At 54.5% G+C, this 16,719-nt stretch overlaps 2 protein-coding genes and 1 long non-coding RNA gene across 9 annotated transcripts; 1 reads left to right on the top strand and 2 right to left on the bottom strand.

The window, feature by feature from the left end:
• Positions 1 to 482: 482 nt before the first annotated feature.
• ACRBP (acrosin binding protein) lies at positions 483 to 7,996 on the bottom strand. Of its 4 annotated transcripts, XM_082635542.1 has the most exons (10): positions 7,847 to 7,996; positions 7,393 to 7,611; positions 7,096 to 7,190; positions 6,508 to 6,625; positions 5,449 to 5,827; positions 4,845 to 4,977; positions 2,690 to 2,869; positions 2,416 to 2,583; positions 1,328 to 1,411; positions 483 to 785 (listed from the first exon to the last, which is right to left on the bottom strand). In XM_082635542.1, the coding sequence occupies exons 1-10, from the start codon at positions 7,887 to 7,889 to the stop codon at positions 663 to 665; spliced, it is 1,542 nt and encodes a 513-aa protein (XP_082491668.1). In that variant the 5' UTR covers positions 7,890 to 7,996; the 3' UTR covers positions 483 to 662. The 4 variants fall into 4 exon arrangements, with proteins under 4 accessions (XP_082491668.1, XP_082491669.1, XP_082491666.1 ...); XM_082635543.1 differs by lacking the exon at positions 1,328 to 1,411; XM_082635540.1 differs by having other exon boundaries at positions 656 to 1,411.
• A 42-nt stretch (positions 7,997 to 8,038) lies between these two features.
• LOC309812077 lies at positions 8,039 to 12,767 on the top strand. 2 transcript variants are annotated; one of them, XR_014295282.1, is made up of 3 exons: positions 8,039 to 8,322; positions 11,318 to 11,459; positions 11,603 to 12,767. It is a non-coding gene; the product is annotated as an uncharacterized lncRNA (long non-coding RNA). The 2 variants fall into 2 exon arrangements; XR_014295283.1 differs by having other exon boundaries at positions 11,201 to 11,459.
• ING4 (inhibitor of growth family member 4) lies at positions 8,774 to 16,707 on the bottom strand. Of its 3 annotated transcripts, none has more exons than XM_082635567.1 (8): positions 16,620 to 16,707; positions 12,943 to 13,014; positions 10,847 to 11,013; positions 10,553 to 10,667; positions 10,278 to 10,386; positions 9,878 to 10,025; positions 9,535 to 9,596; positions 8,774 to 9,426 (listed from the first exon to the last, which is right to left on the bottom strand). In XM_082635567.1, exons 1-8 carry the CDS (start codon positions 16,654 to 16,656, stop codon positions 9,387 to 9,389), a joined length of 750 nt encoding a protein of 249 aa, XP_082491693.1. In that variant the 5' UTR covers positions 16,657 to 16,707; the 3' UTR covers positions 8,774 to 9,386. The 3 variants fall into 3 exon arrangements, with proteins under 3 accessions (XP_082491693.1, XP_082491694.1, XP_082491695.1); XM_082635568.1 differs by having other exon boundaries at positions 10,278 to 10,383; XM_082635569.1 differs by having other exon boundaries at positions 10,278 to 10,383; positions 10,562 to 10,667.
• Positions 16,708 to 16,719: the final 12 nt, after the last annotated feature.

Raw genomic sequence — 16,719 nt, 5'->3', positions numbered from 1 at the left:
GGGAGATCCCAAGTTATTAAAGGCTGATGCTTCAAGATGCAGCTCCTCCCCACATTCAGGCCATCGGGCCCATGACTGGACGTCACAGCAAAGGTTTCCTGAGCTCCAGCCCAGTTGTTTCCTTCCTCCTATAAAGAGCAAGTTCTACCCTACTGTCTGGGATTGGTCCCCCTGGACACAATCTCATTCAGATTGTCCTCCAGAGGGACAATCCTACACTCACATCTGAGATCATGGGATCAGGGCTTCAGAAATGGAGACACCCACGCCCTCATGGCCCATGGTCCCCAAGACACCGGCTGTGACCTTCTTCAATCCAACTGATTTCTCAGGGCTTCTCCTCCTGGCAGAGGGCTGCTTCCCTGAGGACCATCCCCATGGTTCCCTCGCCTGCAGATGGATCCAGGGGTTGGAGGGTTGACTCCCCCGGGGCAGGAGGGCAGGGCCAACGAGGGGATCAGAACCAAAACAGGCCACACAGGTTTCAAATAAACCTTTTATGTAAAGACATCCTTTAAGGTAGGTGGAGTTCCCATCGCAGACCTCTTTGGGACGGCTGCCCCAACCCGAGGGAAACGTGAGTCTGGGCCAAGTAAGAGACAACCTGGGGTCTGAGGCAATGGAGGGTGTGGAAAGTGGGTGGGGAGAGGGCAGAGTCCAGCTCAGCCGGCTTGGCCGAGAGTCAAGGTGCTAAACTCCTGGCTCCACTGAAGCACGAGGTCCTCGCTCTTGGCCGGGGTCAGGACGGTGTACGTCTCATTCTGCAGACATCCCATGCGGGACACCTGCACGGGGATTGGGCGCACGTGGTCCAGGGGGGAAAGCCAGGAGCCAGAGGTGACAGAAATTCAAGAACAGGAGGTGGGTGGGCGTGGGCACAGGGAGCAGAGGGAAGGAGGAAACTCAGATGTGGGTTTTTAAAGCAGGAGACACACCACGGAGCCCGACCCGCCCCCTCTCAGAAATGAGGAGCCTGAGGCTGGAGAGGAAGTGACTTGGCTCAGACGACTTGGTGAGTAACAGCAAGAGGCCAAGACTGAGGCCTCAGCCTCTCAGGCCCAAGCCGGCTGGGCTTCCTCCCTCCTGGCGTATCCACAGGGCCTCTGATCTGCAGCCTCCCTCCCTCCTGGGACCCTCTGCCTGGGGGCCTGGGAGAGCTGCTCACCCCAAGGCGGGAGGAGTGGGGACAGAGCTCCACGGAGGAGGCTCTGCCCGGAGACGCACCCACTCGCCACACCCTTGATGCTCGGACGCCACGGGGGGCCCAGAACGGACCAGCCCTTGGGGCTGATGGGAGGCAGCGGGGGCGGCAGAGGGAAGGGCTCACCTTCCGGTTCCGGCTTCTCATCCTACACTGCTGGCTTTTGAAGGCACAGTAGTTCAGGTACTGCACATATTCTGAGTCACAAATCTAAGCCAGGAGCGGGGGATGGGAGGTGGGAAGACATAGAAGCCTCACAGACACCAGCCCTGCAGAGCACGCCCACGATGGCAGGACCAGGGCACAGAACCAGACCCTCTGCACCCGGGGTGTCCCCTCTGCCCTCCCCGTCCCACCCTCAGCCATGGTTCAGTTGCTTCGCAGCTGGAGGTGAGAAGGGGGTGCCCTGCTGGTCAGCTAGCTGGGAAAGCAGCCGAGGGAGGAGGGCCAGGGAAAGGGCACTAAGGGACCAGAATGCGGGAAGGGGCCCAAGCAGCGGTCCCATCTCAGGGAGCTTCCTAGGGGACTGTTTAGTGCAGAAGAGGTCAGAAGTGCCTCTAATGTATGACCCTGGGGCAGTCACTTCCCTCGTCTGCCCATCTATAAATCCAGGGGAGCAGCTAAGGCAGTCCGAGACCCCTTCCAGATCTAGGGGCCCAGGGAGAAGAGCTGGGCAGAGACCTCTCGGCTCAGATAAAAGCCCTTTCTTAAGCTGCCTCTGCTTTTCCTGGTCTTGATTTTTCCTGCTAAACCACAGAAGGGAGGGGCTGGGCTCTCAGCTACAGCAGCTAGTTCCGTGGGGGGAGGTAACCCTGGAGGCAGGGAGCAAAGTTGATCCCACTGAGAGGGAAAGCGCTAGAAGATTTGGGAAGGAGCCTCCAGACTTAGGCAGGGAAGCACTGGGTCACCATCAGCAGCTGTTTGGGGCAGAGATGAAGTCCCCCACCTCAACCCCTGCAGGTAACTGGCAGAGCTGGGACCAGAACTGTCTCATGCTCCCATGCCCTGTGCCCGCCCAGCCCTCCAGATTCCTACTCCTTTGCTAAGCGCAATCCTGCTCTCCTGGGGGTCCGGGGGGTCTACTGGAGAGAGGCAGGAGGCTCAGTGAGGCCAGGGGCCCAAGCCCCGCTCCACATCCTAGGGTGCCCCAGAGCAAGGGGCCAGAAGGAACCGGGGTGAGCAGGGCGGGGCTGAGCTTTGGGGAAGGCGCTGACCTTGGTGGGGAAGTCCCCATCCTGGAAGCTGAGGAACTCAGTCAGGAGCCAGCTGGCGACTCGATTGTCTTCGCAGCCCTTGGTGGCCAGCCGGGCACACCAGAAGTCCATGTGCAGCCCGCCGTACAAATCCAGCCCGTAAAAGCGGTCCGATTTTAGGGTCCCTATCTGTGGCACAGGACACAGGGGAGAGGTGGGCGTCCTGGCCCCCCTGCTGCCCCGTCCTGCCTGCGGCCTGAGGCCCCCGGCCACTGCAGGCCACCCTCCTCGGTACCTGGGTGCCGACGGACATGCTCTGGGACGTGAGCAGGGGGCTGACGAAGGGCGTCTTGTGGAAGCCGTCACACTGCTGCCGTTGCAGGTTGGCCTCCGAGTGGCACTGCTCCAGCTTCAGGGAGCAGAAGTCACAGAGGGTACATGTAGCTACGTGTCGCCGCCCAAGGCTGTCACAGACCTGAGAAGAAGTGTGGCTGAGGAACTGAGGCTGAGACTCCCCCGCTTCCGCCCTCCAGAGCCGCTCCGCAGAATGTCTCTGCATTAAGTCTTTTCCAGAAGCTCCTGTGGCTTTTCCCTGCCCCCCTCCCCAAGGGTTCTCAAGGACCTCCCGTCGGCTCTCTGTTTCTTCACCCTCTTCCTGGATAATTTTATCTACTCACAGGTAATATTCATGTCCCTGCTGGTGACACCCAAACCTTTACCATCACTTCTGATCTCTTTCCTGAGCTCCAAATCCCCACGGCCAAGTGCCTGACAGACGTCTACCTTAGCCCGTCTGAAAAAGACTCACCCTCCCTTCATCTCCGCTAATGATAACGCTAATATTCACAAGGAGTTGGCACAGTGCTGCCACCACGGCAATAAATGCCATCATCTCCTCTGGTCTCCACAGGAACCTCCTACTAGCATAGGTACTAAGCAGGCCTCCGTTTGCCCGAAGAGGAAACCGAGGCTCCGTGAGGCTGAGTCAAACCCACGTCTAGTGCACGTGGAGCTGAGGCACTGGTCCTGGTGCATCCGACTCCAAAACCTGTCCTCTGCCCGAGCACCCAGGTTCAGAACCTCCAAGTTCTTGGATGACATTTTGGACGTGGAGCCGATCATCTCCCCGTGGGGCTCTCTGCCCTGAGCGAGTCTCCCCAGCCTTCCAGGAGGAAGGAAGATCTCGCCCTGCAGCATCGCCAGTCCATCCCGTCAGCGTGTCACAGTCACAGAATCTCTTACGTCGCCTTGCTTGTTCCTCCTAACAGCATGCGGGGGACGCATCATGTCCCTGACCCCAAATCATGACTGAATTCTCTTTTCTTACCAAATTAAATACAAATGCTTCAGACTGCCATTCAGGATTATTCACATCAGGACCCTTATTATCTCTTTGACTCTACCTCCAGGTAAAACGGTCTCCTGACTGTTCCCTCAACCAAGCCTTAAAATCCAGTGAGCCCTCCACCACTCCTGAGCCTCCTACACTCCAACACAAAAACAAAAAGACCCAGAAAAGCTCTCTCTCCAGCACCTCCCACACTCCTTTTGTAACGCCACTATAGCTCCCCGGCTCCCTGCGGGCCGGGAGCAGCAGTGTGCTCGTTGTTTTTTGGTTCCACGTGGAATTCCTTCTCTTTCTTGCCTCAGAGACTTCGCACATATTGATATTAACCCCGCTAGCAGGAACCTCTACCAACCCCTTCTTTTGCCTGGTTAACTTCTTTTAGCTCCGGGTCTCAGGTTACACATCAGTTCCTCCAAGGGGCGATTCTCCGATCCAGCCCAACGCAACGTTTGTGCTCTCCATCTGCTCCCTGCACTTTGTCCGTCATGCACTGATCCTGCCACACCGTTCTCCCTGTTTCCGCGTCTGTCTCTCCCACCGGACTCCAGGAGGACAGGGCATGGGATCTGTTGTACTCATTGCTAAAATACCTAGGACACAGCTGCTCACATCTCAAACACCTATAGCCCGATCAATATTTGAACAAACGGATGAATGGGTAGCATACCAGCTCTCAACAAACATTTGCTAACTTGCACTTTTTGAAAGTCCTATTTCCTGGGACCTGCTGGGTGCTGAGGACACGTCGAGGCTGGGATCTCTCTACAGATCCCTGGAAAGGGTTCTATGATCCCTCTGGAAAGAAGAGCTACATCTAAGGTAAAGCCAAGCCTTGCCAGTGGTGAACTGGCTCAGGAGATGACTCAAACCTAACAAGGCGCAGCCACCGAATGAATTCTGGACTGAAATGGATTCCAGACTCAGTCCTGTGACTTCCTTCTTTAAGGGGAGCTGGAGATGCCCTTCCAAAGAAGGGATTCTCACTTGGAGAGAATCTCTCCAATGATGCCTCGGGCTTTATGTAGCCCCGCCCATTAACCACTCCCGAGGCCCAGAGGCTGCCCGGTGAGCGTGGAGCCATTAAATGGCATGGTGGGCATACCGACTTCCCGAAACCAAGGATCTCATCCTCCAAGTGCTGCCAGGCCTTGGCTGTAGGGGTTATGACACAGGTGTTCTCCACAATCGAGTAGCACAGTGCCAGCAAGGCCTCCACGTGGGGCAGCTGCAGGAGACTGCAAGAAGATGGCACCGGCTGGGAGGGATGGGCCAGAGGGCTGGGGCAGAAAGCCCACCCACTCTCTTCCCCTCCCCTTAGCGTCTAGTCTTGGTCACACACATTTAGCACGCCGGATGGGGCCCTGGAGGCCTCCAGACCAACTGCCTCCTTTTACAAATGAGGAACTGAGGTCCAGAAAGGGGAAGTAAAAGGTGCAGTGCTCATCAGGGCCAGAGACAGCCCCAGAACCCAAGTCTGGTAACTCTAGGTTCAGGGCGCACCCCACTACTTCATGTAGAGACGGCCCTCTAGGGCAGTGCCTAAGCCCATGACGGCCACAGAGCAGGCGAGGCGGGCGGCGGCTAGGTGCACCTGAAGCCCAGGCAGATGTGAGTGGGTCTGGAGGCCGAGGCTGGCAAAGGGGGCTTCTCATTCCCAAAGACAGCAGGGAGGGTAGGGCCGGTGGGGCAGACAGAACTTCCTGTACCTGCCGGGGCTCTGGGCTTTCCAGATATTCTCCTCCTCATATACATCGTTCATTTCATTCATTTCATCCATTTCCTGCATGGATCGGACGAGCTCTTGGATGTCCTCCGTCATCACGGCAGTAGACTCCACTTCCCGCACCCGGGGAATGAAGGAGGAAGGGTTGGAGGATACAAATTCAGACTGGGTCTTGGGCTCCGGGTCTGCCTGCAACCCAGACGTCGCCTCCAGCGCCTGCTTTGTGCCCTGTCCTTCCTCCCGCTCCTCCTCTTGTCCCTCCAGCTCCTGCCCTTGATCCTGGCCGCCCAGGGACAAGGAGAATTGTAGCAGCTCCTCCACGGTGCTGTTAAGCCGCTCGGGCCAGGGCTGGAGCTCTGTGGCTGCAGCAGGGTTTGGGAGGGACCAAGAGAGAGAAGGGAAAGGGACGGTCAGGTTTCTGACCCCCGGTGTCTTTGTTCGCAGAGGGACGCGTATAAACGCAGACAAAAACACATCAACACACACAAACACATACGTAAACACAAAGGCAGAGGAAGGCAGCACAAATTACACATATTCATGCAGTCGAGCATAAAAAACACAGGAAAGAATACAAATCTCAAAATAAAAGAATATTACCATGGCGACGTGGTGGCAGCGTTACCGGTCCCCTCTCCACCTCCCTTACAAGTGGTCCTCCCCCCAACCCACCTCAAATACCACCTTTTGTCCCCCTCACGTAGGAAACACCAAGTATTCTGAATACCTAGCAACCAGTCCTTTCTAGAGTGAAGATTTTAGCTGGGAAAAGTCCCAGAGCACTTCTTAATGTAGGAAGGTTTTGGGGAGCTAGGAAAAATCGGTTCAGGGCAGAAATGTACGTAATGTCAGAAAACATCCTGGGACACGAAAGCCCTAACTTGTATTCAGAAAAAGCAGGCTCTCCCTATGTAAATAGCTGCCCGTGGCCACCTCCACTGGCTCATCTCCCCACATCCCTTCCACTGATGCCTTAAACCCTGGGCTCCGGGACTCGTGGGACTCGAGGCTGGGAGTCTCCCGGGTGCTGGGAGGGTCTCACCTGTGATGTGGGAGGACTTGGGGGAGGTCATCGTCGTGAGCGGCACTTCAGAGGAAGTGTCCACCTCCCTGAGAGTGTCTGGTGAGAGGACTGAGACTGGCTCGGAGCACCAGACCCTCTGCAAGGAGAGAAGCAAAGTGGGAACGACTTTCCCAAAGGGCGGACTTTTCTACTCCTGCTTATCCTCAGCCCCTGTCCCTCGGGTCTCCTCTCTCACAGTTCCTGGGTGGGAATGAGGGGACATGGCCCCCGGTGGAACTCTCTAGACCTGAGAAAGGGTCCCCTGCAAGATCAGACTCCCGTCTGGCCCACACTCCTGCCTTCAGTCTTTTGCATTTGACTTGAATGACAGCACTGACCTGCTGGAAGGGCTTATCTCTGCCTCCTCCCATCCCTCTTCCCTACTTTTCTTGCAGTAACAGGACTGTTCTGACAGTCTGAATGCCCAAGGTGAGACTGTACGCACGTATAATCTGGGTAAATGATGGCAAAGTGGCAGGGAGGGAGGACCTAAGGCTGGCTTGGAGCCACTGCCACCGCCTGTCCCTTGATCCTTGACACCAGATCCAACCTCTGTCCCGGCCTCACCTTGGCGTAGTAGACGTGGTTGGAGCAACGGTACTGAGTAAACTGGCAGAAGGACTCAAACCAGGAGGCATAAGGGAGGTCGGAGCAGACAGCGCCTGGGGAAGGGCGTGCGGCGGAAGTGAACACACCAGGGGGAACGCCCTCTGGGAGGGGGCACGCCCTCTGGGAGGGGGCGGGACGGGGCGGCGGGCTCCCGGGGGATGGAGAGCCCAGCACGCGGGCTCAGGGTGAGGTGCCAGCCACCCCCTCGCCCCGGGTCCAGCGAGCACAGGTCTGGCCCTCGAGGCGGGCCCTCACCTTCCGGCACCAGGCCGTGGTTTTCATACTGGTCCAGCTGGACGAGGGTGGGGTTCCGGCAGCCGTGGGTTGCGCGGAGCCGGCAGGTGGTCTCTGCCTTCCAGGTTGGGGTCAGCAGCGCAAAGAAGCGCTCATACTCGGTGGGAGAGAGGGGGCTGCCCGGAGTGGAGGTCGAGAGGGAATCCTGGGCGGGGGCCGGTGCTGGAGGCAGGAGCAGCACTGCGGGGCGGGGAACAGACCACGGATGGACCCAACTCCGACACCCGCCGGGCCGGGCGGACGCAGCCGGGCGAGCGGGGCCGTGCACACGGGGACCGGGGCGTCTGGCCGCCCGCGGGCGAGGGCGAGAGGGCTGGGGCGGGGGGGGCGGTGGGAGGGGCTGGAAGCGGCCGGCCCAGGGGAAGGCGATTCAGAGACGGTGCAGGGAGGGCTCCGGGGGCGGACGCGCGCTCACCCCTCAGGAGTGAGAGAAGGGAGGCGGCGGCGAGCTGCCTCATGGCCCCGGACGGTCACCCGTGTTCCCGGGACCGAGCGGCCTCTAACGGGCTGTGCCAGGGCTAGCCGGCGGGCGGGGGCCGCGGGTGCGAGGCCGCCGACGTCACAAAGGGCGTGGCGGGCCACGCGGGGGGTGGGGGGCGGGGAAACGGACGCTTGCCCGGGCTCGGTCGGAGGGCGGGTGCGGGTCCCCGCGTGTCACGCTCCAGCTCGAGAGGACAAGGAGGGCAAGAGTGATCACCGACTCGGTGCCTTGGATGGCGGAGCTCCTGTGTTGTTCCTTACGCGTGACATCTATTTCATCTCAAGGTGATCCCATAAAGTGGATACTGTTCTTAGCCCTATTTTACAATCTGCTCAAGAGGGGGTGAGGCCTGGAAGTGAGGCGCGCAGAGATGGGACGTACAACACAAAGTCTGGAGAGGGCGCCTCCAGGTAAGGAGCCGAAGGGGAAGCAAGAGGGGGTTCGGGTGAGGAGGAGATGGGGCATAAGGGGGGCTCCGTCTAAGGAGGTGGTTTCCTGGTGGAGGCGGGCCAGACAGCTCACTGGTGTAGGGCAAACTATGTGTTTTTCTGTTTTGTGTTTAAAGTAAGTCAGCCTGATACTCAGTTACGTATAAAGCACAAAATACACATTTACTGGAAATTAAGTGAAAGGTATCTGAGGGAGAAAAGATGTAGAATCTTAAAGGTTTTGGAAACCCCTGGTCTGAGGCACAGTCCCCAGGCAGCTCTGGTGGTTCCAGAGAAGTAGAGAAGTTGTGGATTCTGGGGCAGAGGTACCACTTCTGGTTCCACATCTTGTCTCACTTCTGGCATGTCATCCTCCCACCTTTTAGCCAACTCAGAGGATGCAAAATATGCTTAGCACATGTACTAAAATAGTGTCTCTACAATAAACACTGCAGGCCAACATGTACAGCTTTTATTCACAGACCCAATTCCTTTACATATGAGATATCTGCACTCCACCCTGCCCCTCCCACTCACAAACCAGGACGAATCCTCTTGGCACAGAGGAAGGGGTGACCCTTCAGCCAGGGCCACTGCCCAGATGATCTGGAGGAGCCCCCGCTGGAAAAGCAGGAAGAGAGTGAAGAAAGTTTATCACGCCATGACCCCCCATGAGGGGAGGGGATCAGGAGGCTGGGGGAGGGCCCCACGCTACGGCCCCAGTCCTTAAATACAAAGCAAGGGGAGTAAAGAGGACCATCCCTCAAAAACACAGCACCAACCTCAGCATGGAGGCACAAGGACAGTGGGCAAGACCCCTTCCCTCTGAAGGGGGCGGGCTGAATGACAGCACATACCGTTAGCGGCTGCAGCAACCCCGGTACCAGGGTCTGGGGGCAGCCTCAGCACCAGGAGTGGGGAGGGGAGGAGAGGGGATGACAACTCCGCGCCACCCACCTCTCCCTGACCCCAGCCAGGCATCCCTCTCCCCACTAGCCCAGGTCAGGGGACGTGGAAGAAACTGTGTTGGAATCCAAGGCCCTTGTCTATTTCTTCTTCCGTTCTTGGGAGCAGCGTGGGCAAAACCTACAAAGGAACGTGACAGAGAAGGGGGAGAGAGTGAGCGAAAGGGAGGATGCCCTCTGTCACTCACTCAGCTGGTGACAGTCCAGCCCCACCGCGGCTCTCACTCACCACTTCCCCCGAGGCTTGGTGGTCAGCCCCACACAGGCAAAGTGGAACCACTCGATGGAACACTGGAAAAGGAAGAGGATGGAAGCAGCAGAACTCAGGGACCAGGGTGGGGCAGAGGAAAGAAAAGAACCCACCCTCCCACCCTCCATCCCCCCCCCCATCCCTTAGGAGTACTCCCTTATTCCATCCCTTGGGAGAATTCTTGAAGGGCCCAAGGCCAACCAACTCCAACTACCTTCCTCCTATCCCGAAGTCCCCCTATTCAACCGTTACCCCCCTTCTTGTACCCAACTCCCTTCATGTCCACCAGAACCTGCCCATCCTGAGGCAAAACAGTTCTTACATCAGGGTTGTCACAGCCAATCATCTCTCCATAGGAGACCTGGTGACAAAGGCAATAGGTGGGTTCGTTGGGATCCACAGGCATATCCAACACATCAGAGGGGTGGACACTGCCAAAGGTCACTGAGGGCATCCCATACTCAGGGCTTCTGCGTGCCAAGAGGGAGAGAAAGTGTCATCTGCAGGAAGGGAAGCTACAGCTTGAGATGCTCAGAGCCGGCAGAGGAGGTCCTTGTGGGGCTACTGATTTGTGGCTTCTCCTCTGTATCCAGCAGATACCAAAATGGCAAGGGGAGTTGTTGGCACAGGAGACAGCAAAGTGGCAAGGGGCACTGTGGCTGGGGTGAGGTGGCGGGAAAGAGGAGTCTGTCCCTTGGCAAAATGCTCCCTGACACACTCACGTGCGCACAAGTTTTAACTTCTTCTGGGCGGCCTTGGGGGCTTCTTCGTCGGAGTTTTTCCCTTTGGAACGAGCACGGGCAGCTTTCTTCTCCTTTTGAGTCCGGCCTTCTAGGCAAGAGGGGGGGAAGCCAGAAGGCAGGGGGACAGAAGGATGGGTTAAGCCCCCCTCCCCCTGCCCCTCCAAGCCGGTGGCCCTCCCTTGGAGCTGAAGAGCAGGCTGGCTTCTCCCTTGGGGTCCTCGTCCCACCTCTCACAGCCCCGCCCCCCTCCTCACTCTTTTTGCCTTTGCTGGATGAGCTGTCATAGTCACTTGACTCAATCTGCTTCTCCTTCAGATCAGCCTCAAAACGGGCCAGGTCTGTGTCCAGTCGCCGAATATGTTTGTCCACCTGGGTGGGAAGGAAGGAGAAGGAAGAGCTACAGGGCTGGTTCCAGTTAAAGAAAACAGGCTGAGGCACATTCTATGGATCTCCCAGACCCAAAACAGATCCCAGCACGGCTGAAGGAGGGGGTGTAGGACCCCAAGGAATGGACGGGGGGCAGGCGGGGGCCGTGAGCAGGGCCATACCATCTCATAGGTCTGCATGGCAAGCTGCACCTTGTCGTCACCAAATCCCTTGCACTTGCCATAGGCTTCCTGGATCTGTCTGAGAAGGGCCAGTTTCTCCTCGGAGCTCAGGCTGCGGGCGCTACTCATATACTCGGTGGCCAACTTGTCGATTTCAGCCTTCAGGTCTACAACAAAGACAGAGGCCTGGTCACAATGGCCCCTGAGTGGCGAGGTGGAACACACTTCTTGCTCTTGCTCTTTGGACCTTTTCCATTGACCATCATAACCTTCGAATTAAAACGTACTGAACGTTCCTAGGTACTGTGCCACGTACTCAAGTAATGCAACATGTTCACAATATTTGTTTCAAAGGTCCCTTCGGGTGCTGAAAACATTGCTACCATAGTTGGAACTGAATTTATTGAACCATAATGAGGGATTCTTGGCAGCCGGCACTAATACGAAGTGGGTTTTTGTCACTCTCTGAAGATAGCTTCTTTGCGAGGCTTGCTGCCTCTTGAACCATGAACTTTTGTCTCAAAAGCCATCTGGTTTCTCGTCTCGAAAACATCCCACGACAGCTCTGAGTGCTACAAACCAGGCTGGGTCATCTGCTGCTGCTGGCTTCCAGGTCTGTACATCTATATCTCACCATTTAAAATTAGGCCCTGGTCCATTCACGGCACAGTTCTACTTACTGCCCACCCTGTTTTGCACACCGTTTGCAACTTGCTTATATTTCCCATCACTTTTTTTTCTGTTTGTTCATTTTAGATATTGCTCCAAACGTTTCTGCAAGGCGGGTGACGTCCCAAGACACTGAGACTTTAGATGCCCACTGCCCAAAATTTGGTAGTGCTCACAAAAAATGTCGATGGAGAAAAAAGTATGACTGCAACACGGGGCAGCAGTAGGTAACAGGGAAGACCTGTGTGCACACTAGGTTTACGCCCCGCTTCATTCGAGGCTCTTGGAGGAAGTTGGAAAAGCATGGATGTAGTTCAGTTATCTCCAACTGGTCTTTCTGTGCATGAACTCGAGAGCTGGAACTGTATTACAAAGCAAAGAGCTGGTGCTCAGCATTCAGCAGGGAGTTCTCAGGGGCCTACGTCCAGGATTTTATTTTATTTTTTTTGGTACGCGGGCCTCTCACTGCTGTGGCCTCTTCTGTCGCGGAGCACGGGCTCCGGACGCGCAGGCTCAGAGGCCATGGCTCACGGGCCCAGCTGCTCCGTGGCATGTGGGATCTTCCCGGACCGGGGCACGAACCTGTGTCCCCTGCATCGGCAGGCGGACTCTCAACCACTGCGCCACCAGGGAAGCCCCTACGTCCAGGATTTTAGACGATGCTCACCGTTTCATGAGTAAACTTACCAAGAGTAACTGAAATCACAGCTTTAGGTATTCTAACAACAGCTTGCTACATCCTTGGGCGCAGTTACATGAGGATGCACCTATATATCCATCAGCAGGCGTGGGGGGATAGCTCCAACAAACACCTTTGACCTTGAAGAGACAAACCTGACCACTGTAGTGTGGCCTCAGGCTCCAAACGAATGCCTCAGTGCAGCCAAACTTGCTCCATGTCCAGGCAAGGCCACAGATGGTACCCAGTGCTTCTGTACGGCTGAAGACTACAGTGTAGAGATCCTGATGTTTGTTCATTGCTGCTTTTCCTTCTTTTTTTCTTTCTAAGATCTTCTCATGCAGCAAAGTTCCTGTCTACCAACATGAGTTGCAGTCTAAAACCACAGTCAATTTTGTGACAGTACAATCCAATGGGATAGAAACATTCTCGTCTTCCTATAAACATACGGAACATGGAGAACAGAAATGATTCTAGGAATGACTTTGGTTTTTTAAATTCTTCTTGAGGGAAATATAAAGAGCATAGCATCTTTGAATTCTTGAGGCACTCTCACAATACTCCACGTGTTATGGAAAAGCTGACACACAAATATGGGTCATTATTACTCTCAAGAATTGCAAGAGAGTGAGAGAGAGAGAGAGAGAAGCTGCAGCGATCCAGACCGGATGATACGGTAACACCAAACAGAAGAAGAAACGATCATATACACACTCACTATACACCGGACTCCTTACTCTGCACGTACCCTCTGTTCTTTGGTCCAGGTCCCTCATGAGCTGGAAGTTTCTCTGCAGTTCAAATGGCAGGTTTTCAATACCTGGGGAGAAGAGGAGAGACTGAGCCTCCCTGGACGTCCCAGGCCCTACAGCTGCTTCCAAGAACAGGTCCAAAACACACTCGGTTCTCCCTCCTTCAGACCGCTCGATTATCTCCTACAGCACTCGTCACGCTGCTCTCAGGAGAGGTCACGGCCGCCTCTTTCCACAACTAACCCCTCCATCTCCACACAGCTTTCCCACCCTTCCTCCCTTCAGTGACTTGACTCAACAAATCAGCCTTTCCCTTTCCTTTCCTTTCCATCTCTGTCTCCAAGCTCCTTGCCCTCAACTTACAAACACCCTCCTGGCACCCTCCACCACTCATCACACACACACCTCCAATCTGCTCTCCATACAGTAGCCAGAATGTTCTTTTAAAAACTCAGATCTGGGCTTCCCTGGTGGCGCAGTGGTTGAGAGTCCGCCTGCCGATGCAGGGGACACGGGTTCGTGCCCCGGTCTGGGAGGATCCCACATGCCGCGGAGCGGCTGGGCCCGTGAGCCATGGCCGCTGAGCCTGCGCGTCCGGAGCCTGTGCTCCGCAACGGGAGAGGCCACAGCAGTGAGAGGCCCGCGTACCGCAAAAAAAAAAAAAAAAAAAAAAATGCAGATCTGATCAAGTCACTATCCTGTTTATAACCCTCTAGTAACCTCCTAGTGCAATACCCCTATTCCTACTCTGCACTTCCGGCCTTGCTTCCCTCACACCAGCCCTAACTCACGTCAGTCCCGGGCTGTGCTCTCTCTGCTCTGTCACACTGGCCACCTCTGAGTGCCTTGAACTTGCCACTGCTCTTCCTGACACTTGGCTTTTCACACACTACTCTCTCTGCCCAGAATGCCCTGCCCAGTCGTCTTCATCCCACCTCCACCATACCTCTTGGCCTTCAAATTCCTGTTCATTCTTCAAAGTTCAGCTCAACCCTGACTGCCCCAGACTCCAACAAGTGCCCTGGATTATGCTGTCATGCTATTTTTTTTTAAAATATGTATTTCGCCGCACGGGGTCTTCGTTGCAGTATACGGGTTCTTTGTTGCCGCGTGCGGGACCTTTTAGTTGCGGCATGTGGGATCTTGTATTTGCAGCGTGTGGGATCTAGTTCCCTCCCTGACCATGGATCGAACCCAGGGCCCCTGCATTGGGAGCGCAGAGTCTTAACCACTAGACCACCAAGGAAGTCCCTGTCGTGGTATTCTATGTCTACCCTTTTGGGCTCTTATCCAATGTACTTAAATAAGTAATTGTGTAATTAGTTATTTGGTATGTCTCCCCAGCTCTCCAGAAGGGTTAGATGTATCTGTCTTCTTTCCTATTTCTCTAGAGTTTAGAACTATGATGTGCATACAGCGGATCCTCAATAAATACTTGAATAAATGCATGAATACTTAAGTCTCTCTCATAAAAGAAAAATCTCTTCCCATGACTCCACTTCCAACTTTTAAAATGCCTCCACTGCTTTAACCTATAAACTGAGGTTCGCCACCACCAGTTTACTGAGACAAAGTCATCAATGACTTACCAATCAAATGACAGGTTATTAGTCCTATCCTAAAAAAAATTAACGTTTGCAGCATCTGGCACCACCTTCTCGTCTTCGAATAACTTTCTTCCTCCTAAGATTCCAAATCTCATCACGTACTTTCTAGCAATTCCATCACTGACATTTCCTTAGCCTGTCCCTTAAATGTTAATATTTTCTTGAGCTTACACTTAATTTAATCCTCTAATTTTCTCACTTGCTTTCTCTGAATGATCTCCATCTCATTTACTCTTACAGATACAATTACCATTCCTATGCTTAAATCTAAGTTGAATAAATATGTTACTGTTACTCCTGAATTTCCTATCTTGTTGATGATTTACTGTCAACCTCACTTCCCAAACAGGAAATAGAGAAGTCACCTTAGATTCCTCCTTCTCTCTCAACCACTCAGTCAGTCAATCCTGTCACATTTAACTCCTAAACACTTTCTGTCACTCCCTGAGATCAGGCCCTCATCTCTGACCAGGACTGTTATCACTAACTGATGTCCCTATTACCAATGTCATCGTGCTCCAATTTATCATGCAACATTTATTTTCCTTTATATAAAAAAAATCACTATTTAGAAAATCCGTTGGTTCCTCGCTATTTAAAGTGCGTGGACTTTAAAGTGGTGGACTTCCCTGGTGGTGCAGTGGTTAAGAATCCGCCCACCAATGCAGGGGACACAGGTTCGAGCCCTGGTCCGGGAAGATCCCACATGCCGCGGAGCAACTAAGCCTGTGCACCACAACTACTGACCCTGCACTCTAGAGCCCGCGAGCCACAACTACTGAGCCCGCGTGCCACAACTACTGAAGCCCGCGCACCTCGAGCCCATGCTCCGCAACAAGAGAAGCCATAGCAAGGAGAAGCCCGCGTGCTGCAACAAAGAGTAGCCCCCGCTCACCACAACTAGAGAAAGCCTGCGGGCAGTAACGAAGACCCAATGCAGCTAAAACAAACAAACAAACAAACAAATAAATATAACGTGCAAGCTTCTTAGCTTGGCTTAAACGACCTTGCACAACCTAGCCCCAGCTACCTTCTCCAGTCTCATTTCCCAATCTTCCACCCCGGAGTCCTACATATCAAACACTCTGGCCTCACTTTTCCCTGGCTTTGCCACAAACCCATCATAACACCCTTGCTGATGCTTTCCCCAACCTGCAATTCCCTCTCCCTCTCCGCACTCAACCTTCAAGTTTCTATACATCACATCCTCTGTAAAGCTTTACCTACACCCCCAGATAATGAGCCCCTCTTTCTCCAGTGTTACCTACAGTCCTTGTAATGTATTTCTATTATTTCATTTGTCACACTGTTTTATAAATATGAGCAGAACCTGTGTTCTACGAGACTATGAGCACTTGAGGGCAAGAGCCGGGTCTTACTCATCCTTGTATGTCGCCAGTACCTGCCATTATGTCTGACCCATAGCAGAACCTCAAAAAACGAATGAATGAATGACTCTCAACGGTAAGCCAAATGTAAGGGCATAGGGTGACAGACTCTGTGAAGAGGTAGGTTACACAAATGGCATAAACGTAACACCAGATTTCCATTTGATGGGAATTGGATCTTTACTCCAAGAGGAGAAGGCTTCCAGTTCATCATCTGACAGTGGTCACTCGTAGACCCCCATCCCACGAGAAGCCGCTTCTTCGAAAGAACTGGTTGGAGGAGCCGCGAGCAGATCTTCATCGCTGCTCCAAATGGCAGTGGATGATATATTAATACGAAAACGACCGATTCGGAACGATTTTAAGAAAATGATATATGCTGAGGCCAGAGAGGCTGCAGACGGGGGCAGCAAATATCTTCCCGGCTATGCCCACCAACCCTTCAAGAGCCGTCCCCCAGCCCTGCCGCGCAGCCCCTCCCCCGTCTACACCCCAGAGCGAGGCCTCGACCCCGGTGCCCCGCCCCCTATTTCTTCACACCCTCCAGTATTTTCTCTCACTCAACCCTTCACGACTGTGACTTTCTGACCACCGAGACTTCGGGGCCGTAGAGCTCCTCAGCCCCGATCCCCCCCACCCGTCTGTGACCCCTGACCCCCTCCTCCAGCCTGCTCTTACTGTCCAGATAATGTTCCAAATACATCCCCGCAGCCATCTTGAAGCAAAACAAAGCAACTTCCGCTCCGCCCCGGAAGTGACTGAACGCGAAGGGAGCCGA

This window comes from Mesoplodon mirus (genome assembly GCF_964341445.2).
Source record: "Mesoplodon mirus genome assembly, chromosome: 11".
NCBI classification, from domain to species: domain Eukaryota; kingdom Metazoa; phylum Chordata; class Mammalia; order Artiodactyla; family Ziphiidae; genus Mesoplodon; species Mesoplodon mirus.
Note: the sequence above shows the minus strand (reverse complement) of the source record. Positions and strands in the feature narration are given on the sequence as shown.